This window comes from Babesia bovis (genome assembly GCF_000165395.2).
Source record: "Babesia bovis T2Bo chromosome 4 map unlocalized Chr4_2, whole genome shotgun sequence".
In the NCBI taxonomy this organism is placed as follows: Eukaryota; Apicomplexa; class Aconoidasida; order Piroplasmida; family Babesiidae; genus Babesia; species Babesia bovis.
Window position 1 is genome coordinate 579,760 of NW_026261572.1, and position 13,905 is coordinate 593,664.

General features: G+C 41.0%; 7 protein-coding genes across 7 annotated transcripts; 3 read left to right on the forward strand and 4 right to left on the reverse strand.

The window, feature by feature from the left end:
- Positions 1-61: 61 nt before the first annotated feature.
- On the forward strand, positions 62-4,017 carry BBOV_IV002570 (NUC173 domain family protein). The gene has a single exon (XM_001609372.2). It carries the CDS (start codon positions 122-124, stop codon positions 3,965-3,967), a length of 3,846 nt encoding a protein of 1,281 aa, XP_001609422.1. The 5' UTR covers positions 62-121; the 3' UTR covers positions 3,968-4,017.
- Positions 4,018-4,485: 468 nt separating this feature from the next.
- BBOV_IV002580 (uncharacterized protein) lies at positions 4,486-5,988 on the reverse strand. Its single transcript, XM_001609373.2, has 3 exons — positions 5,536-5,988; positions 4,940-5,500; positions 4,486-4,835 (listed from the first exon to the last, which is right to left on the reverse strand). Exons 1-3 carry the CDS (start codon positions 5,890-5,892, stop codon positions 4,488-4,490), a joined length of 1,266 nt encoding a protein of 421 aa, XP_001609423.1. The 5' UTR covers positions 5,893-5,988; the 3' UTR covers positions 4,486-4,487.
- A 285-nt stretch (positions 5,989-6,273) lies between these two features.
- On the reverse strand, positions 6,274-7,694 carry BBOV_IV002590 (uncharacterized protein). The gene has a single exon (XM_001609374.2). It carries the CDS (start codon positions 7,662-7,664, stop codon positions 6,324-6,326), a length of 1,341 nt encoding a protein of 446 aa, XP_001609424.1. The 5' UTR covers positions 7,665-7,694; the 3' UTR covers positions 6,274-6,323.
- A 345-nt stretch (positions 7,695-8,039) lies between these two features.
- On the forward strand, positions 8,040-9,185 carry BBOV_IV002600 (uncharacterized protein). The gene has a single exon (XM_001609375.2). It carries the CDS (start codon positions 8,400-8,402, stop codon positions 9,123-9,125), a length of 726 nt encoding a protein of 241 aa, XP_001609425.1. The 5' UTR covers positions 8,040-8,399; the 3' UTR covers positions 9,126-9,185.
- Positions 9,186-9,307: 122 nt separating this feature from the next.
- BBOV_IV002610 (uncharacterized protein) lies at positions 9,308-10,340 on the reverse strand. The gene has a single exon (XM_001609376.2). It carries the CDS (start codon positions 10,308-10,310, stop codon positions 9,348-9,350), a length of 963 nt encoding a protein of 320 aa, XP_001609426.1. The 5' UTR covers positions 10,311-10,340; the 3' UTR covers positions 9,308-9,347.
- Positions 10,341-10,702: 362 nt separating this feature from the next.
- BBOV_IV002620 (uncharacterized protein) lies at positions 10,703-11,709 on the reverse strand. Its single transcript, XM_001609377.2, has 5 exons — positions 11,314-11,709; positions 11,202-11,272; positions 10,999-11,085; positions 10,851-10,921; positions 10,703-10,815 (listed from the first exon to the last, which is right to left on the reverse strand). Exons 1-5 carry the CDS (start codon positions 11,678-11,680, stop codon positions 10,728-10,730), a joined length of 684 nt encoding a protein of 227 aa, XP_001609427.2. The 5' UTR covers positions 11,681-11,709; the 3' UTR covers positions 10,703-10,727.
- Positions 11,710-11,787: 78 nt separating this feature from the next.
- BBOV_IV002630 (putative lysyl-tRNA synthetase) lies at positions 11,788-13,904 on the forward strand. Its single transcript, XM_001609378.2, has 6 exons — positions 11,788-11,964; positions 12,218-12,485; positions 12,521-13,147; positions 13,184-13,536; positions 13,572-13,715; positions 13,753-13,904. Exons 1-6 carry the CDS (start codon positions 11,860-11,862, stop codon positions 13,900-13,902), a joined length of 1,647 nt encoding a protein of 548 aa, XP_001609428.1. The 5' UTR covers positions 11,788-11,859; the 3' UTR covers positions 13,903-13,904.
- Position 13,905: the final 1 nt, after the last annotated feature.

Genomic DNA, 13,905 nt, shown 5'->3' on the forward strand with positions numbered 1-13,905 from the left:
AAATGACCTAAAGTTGTGGCGCGCAGTAATGTTGTACCCATTAACACCCACATTAAGGACAGAAAAAATATATTTGAAATCACACATACGTATATTTTGTATTTATTAGTTAAAAGTCAAGATGACGCGACCTAATGTGCTACATGTCGTCGCGAACCTTGTCAAGCGTATACAGCAGTGTAACGCGCTTGAGTATGACCCTCTTTCGGATAAACTACGACCATCCATTACCGAAGAGGATGTAGTTATGTACGAAGAAAAGGTTGTGTCAGGACGTTTTGACAAGGTAAAGCAGTGTGCCCTGGATTCACTTGTGCTTATACAAGGTGCCGTTCTTCCTACACCAAAGGTGTGGAATATAAACATACCTGCCGCAGACTTCAATGCCTCCAGGGCACTTTATCCCATAGTCAAGTGCGCTATAGACTGCATTATTAACCAACTGGACGAAGTACTCGCCAATGCATCGCAATTTAAAGAAATGACAGTTGATACGTCAACCCTAACATTTGAAGGGTTGTTCCTAATCGCAAAAACGGGATTAGAAATGCTTAATCCGTCTGTATTAACAGTTGAAAATGATTTATTATACATGATGTTGCAACTTTTCAACAAAGCCACTACTCTCAAACCGCTTTTGAATATGTGTTTGACCTGCCTGACAGTGTACCTGTCACGCCTGGTGTCAGCAGATATACTACAAGAACTTGAAAGCGAGACCCTTAAGACACTAGCACAGATAAAAGTTGTATTCGAGAGCACTCTCAACATTGCTATATCTGGTGAAGGTAAAGAGTTAAACACAAATGCTGTGTCTTTATTAAGGATAACCATTAGAACGGTTATACATAAACTTCAACAGCTATCAACGTCAGCCGACGCTGACCGTAACAGCTCAGATGTCAAGTTTTTGACGAAGGTAGTGGATTGCTGGTATAGTGTCTTAATTACCACTCTAATGAAATTACGTGCTGAGATGGTAGTGTCAAGCACGAAACACGTTAAGCTAGAAAAACTGATGCGGTTACTTGCTTCATTCCCACCATTGCCACCAGCGCATCGGTTAAGGGTGATGTTGCAAATAGCTCTCACCCTCCAACAAGATTCATATTGCCTGCTGCAAACTGAAACTTTAACGACACTCACAGCAATGATGGATATTGAAGACCAGAAGAATAGTGTTATCATACGAAACAACATACTACCATTAGCTGAAGCTATCATTGAGTTGCTGTTCGATCCGAGATTCTGTGGTAATTCACAGGGTGCAACTGTATTGACAGATTGCAGTAAGCAGGTGCAGCTTGTATACTGTATTGCCCAGTGCATACGGACTGTAAAAACAACACCAGTGGATAAAGATCCCCAACATGTAGATGAATACCTTCAGCAACAAACTTTATCACTGTTGAACAGTGCAAATGAAGATCAAACAGGCGAATCCGAGAGAATCAGACGATTAATGAAGGATACAGAAAATGAACCTGAATTGAAATGTGAATATCAAACATTGGAGGACTTTCTAGCCTCACGTGATGATTGTCAGCTCCTGACACGCCTCGCTAAAATGTTCCAGTATCTGATGTCGTATTCTAATAAAGCATTAGATGAGGCAATAGCGCTGGTCATCTGCTGGCTGTTCAGCGAGTTTGATTTTGGTTTGTGCCTCAAAATGCTGGCACCATTGTGTATGCATTACCTGCGCACTAAGCGCAGCAAGATGCTAGAAGGTATACACAACTCAACAGCTGTACCACAAGGTATTGCTTCAATAGCAGAGACAGTTACATCACGATGGGTATTCGGTGGAAGAATATTCTACAACGCACTGGAGGCCTTCAGAGATACACTCTCTATGCGTGACGTTGAAATTGACCCTAACACGGATAAACCACAGGAAGTGGCCATATTCGCGTCGATATTTGAATGCACGCTAGATATCGCAAAAGAATCAGCTGGTAACTTCCCAAGGGACCTAGAAAACTGCATTGGGCTATATGTCAAGATATTCGGGTTGGAAACATACCTCAGGATATTACCACTAGAGCCACTGTACAGTGTACCAATCACATCCGAGACGTACCGTACAGATGCTTACGTTTACATGTTGCCCATATTACAGAAGCAACTAAAAGGTGTGCCCCTAGTAGTCTACGTTAAATATATATTGCCCGTGCTGAAACGTCTAGAGGCACTAATGGCAAAAACAAAGGAATGCGTTGCAAATATATCTAACGAAACTACACTAGCCTTTGTGTTGCATTCTTATGAGGGATTAGTGGGATACTTTTATGGCATCCTAACAGCTATGGCAGCCTGCGCTGAAGATTGTAATGCTGCCATAGAGATGGACGATTTCGCTTTGCTGAAGCATATATTAATGATCCTAGACGAAGGAACCAATCGAACAGTAATAGCGTGTCGTATCATCGCTGCTTTCCACAACCTAGATAATGTTGGAACACGATTGATTGGACTTTTGGTCAAGCGTTTTGTGGCTGTCGAGACTGCAACGCCGCCAAATGATTCAAGCAATACTCAGGCACTAGAAGATGCATTGTTAGCGGCTATTGCCAACTGCGGCAAGTTTTGTGATTCAAAGATGCTGGGTGACAATTTGCAATCGTTCGAAGCAGCACTACAACGAACCAATTGCAGCTATGACCCGTTGGTAAAGATTGCCAGGGCGCTACTGCCATCGGTGGATGCCACATTGAAGTCAAAACTACATAAAAGATGGGTGGAATTAGCGAAAACTAACCCTACTAGAAACTTGTACCTGGCACTAAAACGAAGTTGCGAGACACTTGCGTTAGATATCAAAAAGTGGTCAGAAGATAACAAAGAGTCTGGATCGTCAGGTGATGGCCCTAAGATTGGTATTTCAAAATACATCGCTGATGCATGCTCAGCAAATGGGATAATAGACTTATCCGACGCACTACAAGTTCTACCAAATGCAAAACCCAAGGAAGAAACGGAAGAACATAGCAAGCACAGAATGGCGTGCATCGAGGCGTTCGCACGTCTCTTGGAAGTCATGAAAATACATGGGTTCTTCACTGCCAATTTGAAGATGGTGATTGATAGTATAGTCAAGCCACTGATACTCGAAGCCATGCTCAACGCATGTGCACCAAATAGTAACACGAGGTCCAGTGCCCTGGGTATATACGATACCATCTGCAATTTGAAACTAGACGAAATAGGTGATGTACTCAAGTTTAGCGTATCGGCACTAGCATCGGGAACGACAATTACCATGCAAGCTGTATTGGTCAAGTGCCTCACTAGACTGATGGCCCGGCATAGCAGTGAAGCAGTGAAGTACAATTTGACACAAGTGTTCTCCTATGTATTTCGCCTGCTGAGTATGGCGGACCAAAAGCTGTATATACAGCTATTGAAATTCGCCAGAGTATGCATTGTGAAGTTGAATCAAGAACAGGTCTTGTGGTTAGCACCAATGCTAATGAAAATGTTTGACAATGCAACCTGCTGCCAGCGCTCAAAGGTTTACGTCAGGCGTGTAGTGCAGAAGCTAATGGTTAAGCTATCCAGGGACCAGATAATACACATCTTCCCGCAGGAACACCTGCCACTAATGCACCACCTACTGGCCGAACAGCGCCATAAGAAGAATCATAAACTGCGCAGAAAATTCAAATCAAGAGATGAGGATGCTGATGATGACGAGGAGTTTATTGGTAACATGTTCAAAACAGATGATGAAGGCCGACTGATAATCACTGATGACGTCGATGAGCCTGAACATTATGGCGATATAGATGACCATATTAAATTCGTTAAACATAAAAAGAAGGTACGACAGCAAATAAACAAAAAAGAAAAGCGTGGTGACGTACAACCATATGCATATATTAAGCTGAACAGATCCAAGACAGCTGAAAAACACAAGAGAGATAACATCAAAGCCCTGAAATCAATCGCTAAACCTAGGAATTAGCAGAGAGTAAGCTAATATCTATCAGGGTGTTACACCAACTTAATCGCTAATAGATATACGTTTGTACTTCATTTCCACTGTATAACCATTTTAGAGTCATGGAGGTTTTCCTTAAGATGGACTAGTAATTACCATTCTTAACCCTGGTGTATTCCTATAAACATTTGTTCTTACCTGGATGTAATGTGATTACACCATTCCATTGAGGGAAGTTAGCAACTCCATGGTATTGAAGACGTGTAAAGGGCATCTACATATGTTCAAAGGTTCTACTATGGGCAGAGTGACCCTTATATCAGCATCATTCATGGCAACACTATACAGTTGTACCAATGGATCTAGGTAATATTGCTACAAAGTTCAATTCCAGCAATTAGTGCCGTGATAACCAATTACATGTACTCAAGGTGGCGATATAGATTAGTTATTACCTAATTAATACTATGTAGTACTAATTCACAGAAAACATTTGCCCACAAACATAGCTGAAGGTAATACTGTGAAATAAAATATTGAAATGTTACACCGCTTTATTCGACAGATTCGACATGTACTGTAATAAGTCGATAGGCAGAATGGTGATGAAGTCCTTGGTTTCAGGAGATACGGCACCAGCGGTCCTGAAAAATGCCGAAGGCTTCAACATGGATAGATGCTTGTCATCACGTGATGCAAGCTCATCTTCATAAACATTAGCAGCTATAACCTGCTTCTCTACCACGTAACGTATGCACCACTCCCTGATGCCATAAGCACCAATGCAATGTGACATAACAATCATAGGGACAACCTCTTCAACGCTAAACTCTGTTGTATGTATACCACGCTTGAAGACCGCCTGCGAAATGGCCCCAAATATATCAGATCGCTGTACCCAAAATGAATCAATACTACAAAATGTTCAGAGAAAAGCTAAATGACATTTACAAACAGTAGAACAAATTATTAACGGATACTATATAAACAACGTACCTGAAATAGCTCATCACGTCTTTCTAAAATTTTAATCTTTGCAATGCTAAGGTCAGATGCGGCTTTAGATAAGTATCTCACGATATTTGTGCAGCACTCCCTAAGTTGACCGACATCAATATTGCCCGGAGATACAGGACTATGTCCACCTTCCTGGTTTGCATCATGCGTCCCAGGAGCGATAAGAGCGTTGATTTTTGCGATACTGTTTTGTAAGAACACGATAAGGTCAGAGATAGTTCTACCAATTTCAGGCATATTATCCCACTTGTTGTTAATGTGCTGGGAAGTAGACAGTGCTGCAGAGCAACCGTCTAATATAATAGTCTCTATATCTTCTAGAGTATACCCCGGCGAGTTGCAATTGGTAAACCTAGATGTAATACTCACCAGCTCGAGTTGTAAGTCTTCCAAAGAGCATAACAACTCGTCGTCCATAATGGGATCCTCTGACATGGCGTATACCATACGTATCCTCTCGCCTATACCTAAACTCAGCATCTTCAAGAAACCTAACCAAATGTCCGCAGTGAAGCATTTCATCAACAACTTCCGCTTAGTCTGTACATTGAAAATCAATTAAACCAGGCACTTACAGAGTCAAGGCGATCCTTTAGATAAATAGTCAACCTAGCTGGATCAAGTAGCAACAGATTGTTTTTCGGCGAGCTGCTTTTAGCAAATAATGGCCTGTTGCAATCATCCATGCCATAGCAGATACGTTGCACAACCCTAGACTCCAGCAATAGCTTACGAAATGGAAATTCAATCAATAGCGCAGAAGGAGTACCTTCAAACACACTCGACTGCCCATCATCATTGAAATCCCTAACTATTCGTCTAGATACCTGCGGTGGAAGTAAACCTGCACAGCAGGTAAAACCATCAGGAAGATGCTCAGCAACCAAGGCTACTGCATCTTTGAAATCCGCAAAATCACGCGGAGTTGCCATGTGTACCGTTACTTAAAACAATGAGAAATTCTAAAAAACGATAGCCTCTAATAATCAAACAACATTAGAAGCAACATACACACCGAAAGCAGAAGATAAAAACAAATAGGTATATGCCAAAAAATTGAAATAGTAACGACGCATTGTGATATATAAATAAAGTATACAAAACAATGAGTCACTCAGCAAAAATTCCACATACAATGGATATCATCATGGTCACACAAATATATAGCATATTGCTCTACAATAGATATACACAATAGTAAATACTTTGGCTATATATGTACTAAAATATTATGCGATAACGCCATTGGAAGATGGCATATTATTCGCGAATGTATATGGTTTCAGGTACTCTACACATTTGTAGAAGATTGCGATAATTTTTGCGATAATCATGTTGGAAGGCAATCCATCAATATGGGAGTTCAATTAAAATCCTTTAGTCTATTTTGTATGTCCGATATATCTTTCTCCAGCATCGCTAAATGTTTGCCACCTTCCTCAATTAACCCAGCGAGGTCTAGTGAAATGCTGTTCATCAAAATGATCTCTTGACCAGATAGTCGGCTCACTTGATCGAACAAAGCGTACTTATTCCTAGATTTTGCCTCATGTAGCATTTGATTGTGCATAAGACACTCCGTGTTAATAAGGTCATCCACATCAATTCCATCAACGGCTTCTTCATAACGGGCATCCACCAGCGGCATTCTAAATATGTACCGAAGAGTTTTCAACCCTCCAATTTCACTGTTGACGCTGAAAGTACTCGTGTCTTTATGAGCCTCACCTGTCGAAGACAAGGAAGGACTAGACACCATTGACTCCAAAGTCTCACAGGTCTTGGAATCATATATGCGTCTCTGCCTCCATACATTCACACAAGTAATAATATGCACGGCATTAGAGCAGTGAATGCGACTTGAATGGGTAATAGCTGGTATACAGAACCTTCGCAGGCCAATCTCCGCAAAGCAAGGTTGATTGTTCCGCGAAACCCTCCCGTATTTGTGTAACAAATGATTGTACACATAGAATATACCAAGCCTAGTGACTGAAGAGTTTGTAGGTATGGATACGAACACATCGTGCATAAGCTGCAGTAGAGCACCTGGTGGATCTGAATAGGAAGAAGCCAAATCAGCAGCACCCTCAATAGCAACTTGAGCCGTGTCTATACTCCTGAATACCGCAGATAACTTAGATTCAGGAAAGATCCGTTCACCAAACTCCTTCCTTCGGTCAGCATTCGATATATTCCGCACCTTTTGCTGAAGCTCGACGTTATCAGCGATGTACTCCGACAGATACTTGGACATTGATACAGCATTACCCAATATACTACTAGGAAGAAGGCTAAGTAGTGACATAGGGCCAGAATCATTAAACGTGGATGAAGGTGTGAATCTATAACTTGGCCCTTTATTAACGTCATCATGACTACTACCAGGTTTGCTCATATAGGGATATTGTGAACCATCATGATGCGATAAGCCATCTGCAAATCTTACTTGGCGCTGATTTGTATAGTGTCCACTCATATGCGATCCATCCGTAGTATTATCGTGAATTGGTTGTCTTACACTGTTGGCATAAAAACCGTTCCCAGTCACATCACTTGCATTATATGGAGAGTCACTAACATCGTCATCACTATAATTGTCTTGTAATATTATTTCCCTGTGGAAGGTTGAGTCATTATCATCCTCATCAACTGCTTCCTCATCGGAAAGTGGACTCAAATCAGGTGATTTAGTGCCAGCCATCCTTTTAAGGTGGGATTTAACCAATTGATATATTGTTATGTTAACCAAAAAATGCCATATCCCGTATAACTTGGCTTCTCTCCCTTATTGTAGGGTACCTTACCAGTCCATAACCGCGCCTGTATTCAGTGGATGTGCCACACACACAACTTTTTTTATTCTTAAGTTACCTATACGATTTGCAAGTTATTAGACCTATTGGATACTTTTTGCGGTCATAGAAGTGTTTTGACCCTCTTAATAACAAGGTTGTAATACAAATTGATAAAGTGGGTTCGCAATACTCTCATATACCGGATTCCATATTTTTTTCATAGGCTTGCTAGTGTATGCTTTATGTAATTTCAATTAGATTTTGAGGCATAGTTCTATTAAAAACCTTCGACTTGGTTAGGCCAACTACGTTTTGAATAGTGCCATACAACATCCTTACACACTCTGATAGAACTGCAGCAACTATATCTATTGAATAGGATCAGTGTATATTTTTTGGATATATGAACTACATTTTCACGAATTGGAAAATTAATTCGTGTCTGACTGTTAAGTACAGTGCCATTATTCATAGTATAACTAGAATATGGGTATTCATTTAACGGTTTAAATTCTGGAATGCAGTTATTTGGTGCTAGTTAAGTTAGCATTGTATACCGCTCTGGTTGTGAGATTGGCATTTTCCATGCTAGGTATTGATCGTATCATTCCTTAAACTGCCACTTAGAACCAACTACCACAATGGCAGGCACACTTGGAGGAAGTATTTTTACACGTCTGCTATCAATATGGAGGTCTCTACGTGGCGAAGTTGTGCGAATGGTAGACGAAGCTACCGATAATAAAACCGAACCCGGATGTTATCAACAATCGGATGCTAATAAATTCACCGCCGATTCCCGAGCGGACTCGCTTAGCACTACTGATGGCATAGATCTCTCAGTAGAGCAGAATGAGTTGAGCCGTGCTTCCTCAGAGTGCGCTACACCAAAGAGTATAGACATAACAAATGATTTTGCAGTAACAATAGAACAGGATAAAGCAGACGCTGAAAATGCCAAAGAAGCATTATGTAGCACTGTTGAAGCCTGTCGTAACAACATGCCTCTTGATGACTTGTTACAGGTGTCAGTCGGCCTACATAATAACCTAGAGACCCGACTTGGCAGTTTATGTGAAAAGCTAAACAGCATCGGAGCACCCATACAAGCTGCCAAAACCGAGTTGCCCTTAACTATACCAGCAAACATACTTGAAAATGTAGCTAAAGAAAAGGCATTGGCTCATAAACGTGAACGCTGCCGTAGAAGCCCACGTACCCAACACCAAACACTAAATCTCGATGGGAAACGTCCGAATAAAGTGGCTAAAAAAGCAGGACCTACAACTTTGGAACAACTGGAGTTGTCAAAGGAAACACGCCAGCTACTAGAACTTAATTCACCACAAATATCAAAAAAAGATTAAATACCCATAAATGCCGGATACCCACTGTCTTATAACGTATGATACACGATATATAATTGTATAGACAGTTGATATGTATTTTCATATATACCCACCACATAGACTAACTATAGATATTTTATTGATAAATCCAATATAGTATTACTGTACAGTCTATCGTGGAAGTCCATTTATACCACATAAGCAATGATGCTTCCGTTTAAAACCAAACATAGTCAGGCATCATATACTAGCTTCCACCCCGGATAAATTAGGTTCAGTAACCTTAAAAACCTCGTTTAACTTCTCAGCCAACTTCTTCATCTCGACAATGCAACCACTCAAACGGTCTTCATGGTTCATAGCATTGTCGTCGGTGGCTTTCTTCTTAAACATGGATATCGCATTCTGTATATCACGAACGGATTTCTTGGGAATAGTGCTCTTCTCAAATGAACCGTTCAGTTCAGCAGTCTCCTGAGCAGTTAAGTATTCATAGAAAAATGGCTCATACAGATTATTTAACGCAATAAGCTCCCTAATTGATTTGGATAAGATAGCCCTAGTTCGTTTTATGCGATTTGCAGTAAGTATGTGTAACTTGCTGGGAATAGTAGCAAAGTCCCTACAAGCTAATAACTGATGGTGGAACCGAATGGCATTTACAAGTTCAAAGTGAGCTTCCGTGATGCTTTTGCGCAATGAGGTTTCCCTTACAGCTTTGTTGTCCTTTAAAGTTGGTAGCAGCTGAAGAGTGCATATGAGTTCGTCGGGTGTCATTTTTCGTGACTGGATTTCTACAGGTATTGCATCCTTCAGTGGCATCCCTTGCCTCACATACATTTCAACAGTCTCCGATGCATCCTTTATACCCACACGAGAAAATAACTCTATTGATACACGGATTGCCTCTATATGTTCGGATATTTCCCGAAGCGATTGATAAGACAACCCATTCTCCCATTGCAATGATGCACCATTACTTAGTGGTGCTCCTTTGGAATTACCTCCTCCATACAACACTAATAGTTCATCAAAGCAGTCTTTAGTTTCTTTTAACGTTGTGGCCAGCGCCGCACTGTGAGTATATATATGTTTAATATTTACGCGTGCCTTATCGAGAGCACGTTGAATTAACACTGTACGGTCAACGGTAGTTTCATCATTCTGCATCTGAGCAGATTTAAACTGTCGATATACTTGCATTTTCCAAAAATTATAATATCGATAATTTTAGATCTCTTAGTGACTGGTTCGACATTGATCATACAGACCCAGGATGATCTGATCTGATTTTAAGATTCTCCCATTACCATGTGATATACCTCTTGATAATTTATTATTACGTGTTCCATATAAGTGCATCATTTATTAACCACTATTATACAAACATGTCATTAACCAGTTTTGTAAATGTTGCCAAGGACAGGTTGGCCAATAGATGCCAAAACATATAGAGGCTAATAGAACAAGCATGGATCAATGATAATTTGTATTATAGAATATTGAGTCTCTATATAAAACAAACTGGAGTCATAAATCTAAAGACAACATTGAGATCCATTTTAAGGAATCACTTAGTATGTGGTTAGAAAAAATAATGCTATAATAACTGAAATTATGTCACCAAGTTTTCTTTAAATGGTAGACACCATTATTATCGATATGATCAAGCGGTGATCTTGTTTCCTTACGTTGCTTCCTCTGTTTTCTAGGGACACATGAAACCTAATGGTCATCACTTACTTCTTCTCTATCTCTGCAAACCTAGCGCCTCCTTTAGTTTCAAAGAAACACTTTACACCAAGCTCCTTTTCCTAAAAGTATATAACCATTTTACGATATTTACATCGCAATCAATTAGAAAGTATATTAATATTTACATATAACATACCAGTCGCTGTTTCTTTTCTATATTGCGCTTGAGGGCTCTAGACCTTTGCAAAAATTCATTGTATGGCATCTTGCGATTTTTAGCAACCTGTAGAAATAAATAACGATTGTTTACGCTTATGGGCATGGCCATTAATAACAAGATTCCATGTAAACATTAATAAGGCCTCATAATACCCATACAATAAGCTTTACTACACATACCTTTCCTCCCAATGCTACCAATTTAGCATTGTCGTATTGACGTTTTGCGATAGAATCGAGGTGTGGATAAACTGAAAATGTATCTAAAGTCTGTAGCTATATTGTCACATACCTAGGTTTCGTATTTCTTTAACAGCATTTTTAAAAGCCTCCTTTTGTTTTTTAACTTCTGGATCGGGCTCCCAAGGTTTGCGCCTATTAGGAATAGATTTGTCAACTGGCTGCACTTCTATTGGCGCATCTGCGTCACTATCCTGTTCTTGGTTATTGTCTATAGATGCGAAAACATCATCTATATCAGCGGTAGCACTAGGGTGAGTTTGCGATTCATATAATAAACGTTTGTTACGTGTCTTCTTTCGTTTTGGTTTTTCAGCCTTAAATCCCCAAAATCGGTCAAGTTTGACCTCTACAGGTGTTTTATTGGCGTACAACGCCAGGCGTTTCAGAATCTGCAATCTGCTCTTTCGTAATTTCATATTTATGTTATCGGCATCTGCACATTCCACCCGCCATTGTTATACACCAGAGTATATAGAGGTGTGCTTAATCAGGGCAACACATGCTCAATTCTTTAGTAAAATTCGGTAAAAGATTCCTATTACGTAGTGGTTATACCAGGCTTGTAGATCGACTGTCTACCTTCCCTTGCATCACCATGTCGAACAAAGTAGAGATTGATGCGAATGAATATCACAAGTTGCGCGTTGCAACAGTCCAAGAATGGCGTCGAAACAAGACTGCCTACCCACATAAGTTCACGGTATGTTCTTTTATAGATGAAATTCACATTTTGGTGCCATTCTTGCATCCATGGAATCTGTTCCTCTGATTTGTGTATCTAGATTATAGCCAATAGACCCAGGTGTTGCTAATGCCAGCACAATTGGTTCTATCTTATAGTGTTATTGATTTGGCTTTTTATGCCATTAGACGGTAGTTGTGGTATTGGACTTGAGTATACGCCCAGATGTTCCATTTCTGCTCTGCGGACCATTAGATTAATACTTGTACAGACCAACATGAATATTGAGGAATTTATCAACAAATATGATCACCTCACTGCTGGTCAATATGTGGAAAACGAAGAGGTGCGCATTGCAGGTCGCATTACTCGTATGGCCTCCAGTTCTTCGAAATTGCGTTTCTACGATGTGCGCTCCAACGGTGTAAGATTGCAGGTTTTCGTAAACTACGAATACCACAATGCTAGCAGTGGCGATTTTATGGAAATACACAACTCATTGAAACGTGGTGATGTTGTGGGTATCGTTGGTTTCCCAGGTAGGTCCCTGGACTATATATCGACATCTTCGTAGGCCGTTCTAAGAGGGGCGAGCTTAGTATATTCTTGCGCGAAGTTCGCCTGCTTACACCTTGCTTACATATGCTTCCCGATAAATCTGGTCTCAAGGATCCGGATACAAGGTTCCGTCAGCGTTATTTGGACATGATAATGAATGAAGATGCAATGAACGTTATGTTTACCCGTTCTCGTATAGTATCATATACTCGCAACTTCTTCAGTCAACGTGGTTTCATGGAGGTTGAAACTCCAACTCTTAATGTACAGTGTGGTGGAGCTTCAGCGCGCCCCTTCATCTCACATCACAACGACCTGGACATTGATTTGTTCCTACGCGTAGCTCCTGAGTTGCCCTTGAAAATGATTGTTGTTGGTGGTTTTGAAAAGGTCTTCGAGATTGGCAAGTGCTTCCGCAACGAGGGCATCGATATGACTCACAACCCCGAATTCACTAGTTGTGAGTTTTACTGGGCATATGCTGATTACAACGACCTGATACAATTGACTGAGGAGTACCTTAGTTCACTGGTTCTTGAATTGCATGGTGGCTATACTCTCCCTTACCATCCAGATGGCCCTGAAGGACCCGAGATCATTTTGGACTTCAAGCCACCGTATGATCGCATTTCACTAATCGATGGTATGTGCCATCATGTAATCTAATATATATTATCAGCGCTTAAGCAAGGTACTGGTATCGATTTCGTCCCACCTTACAACTCGGATGAAAACTGTGAGAAGTACCGTGAAGCCATCAAGGCAGCTGGACTCGAAATGCCTAAACCTGCTACACCCGCCAAGTTGTTGGACAAGCTTGTAGGCCACTATATAGAAGACCGCATTGGCAACCGTCCTGCTTTTATAATGGACCATCCACAGTGCATGTGTCCCTTATCTAAATGGCACCGTTCTAAGGAGGACCTATGTGAGCGTTTCGAGCTCTTTGTTTGCGGCCGTGAACTCATCAATGCATACACTGAGCTCAACGACCCATTCAAGCAGCGCGAATGCCTCCAAGAACAGAGCAAGGTAAGTTCTTGCTGATTGGTGATAGATGCTTTCAGGCTAAGAGCATGGGTGACGACGAAGCCCAGGATGTTGATGAAGGTTACTGCGTTGCTCTTGAATATGGGCTACCTCCAACTGCCGGTTGGGGTGTTGGTCTCGACCGTCTAACCATGTTTATGAGCGACCGCAACAACATTAAGGTAAAGACATTATGCAAAGTATTCACTCTTGCTTCAGGAAGTTCTCTTCTTCCCTACGATGAAACCACTGCCTACTAACACTCCATCTTCTGGATCTAAATCCGGTAGTACTGCCACTGAAAAGGAGGCTGAATCAGCTAGTACCGCCTGCCCCGCGCCTTCCACTCCAAGTGAGGCCGCCGAGTGAAAA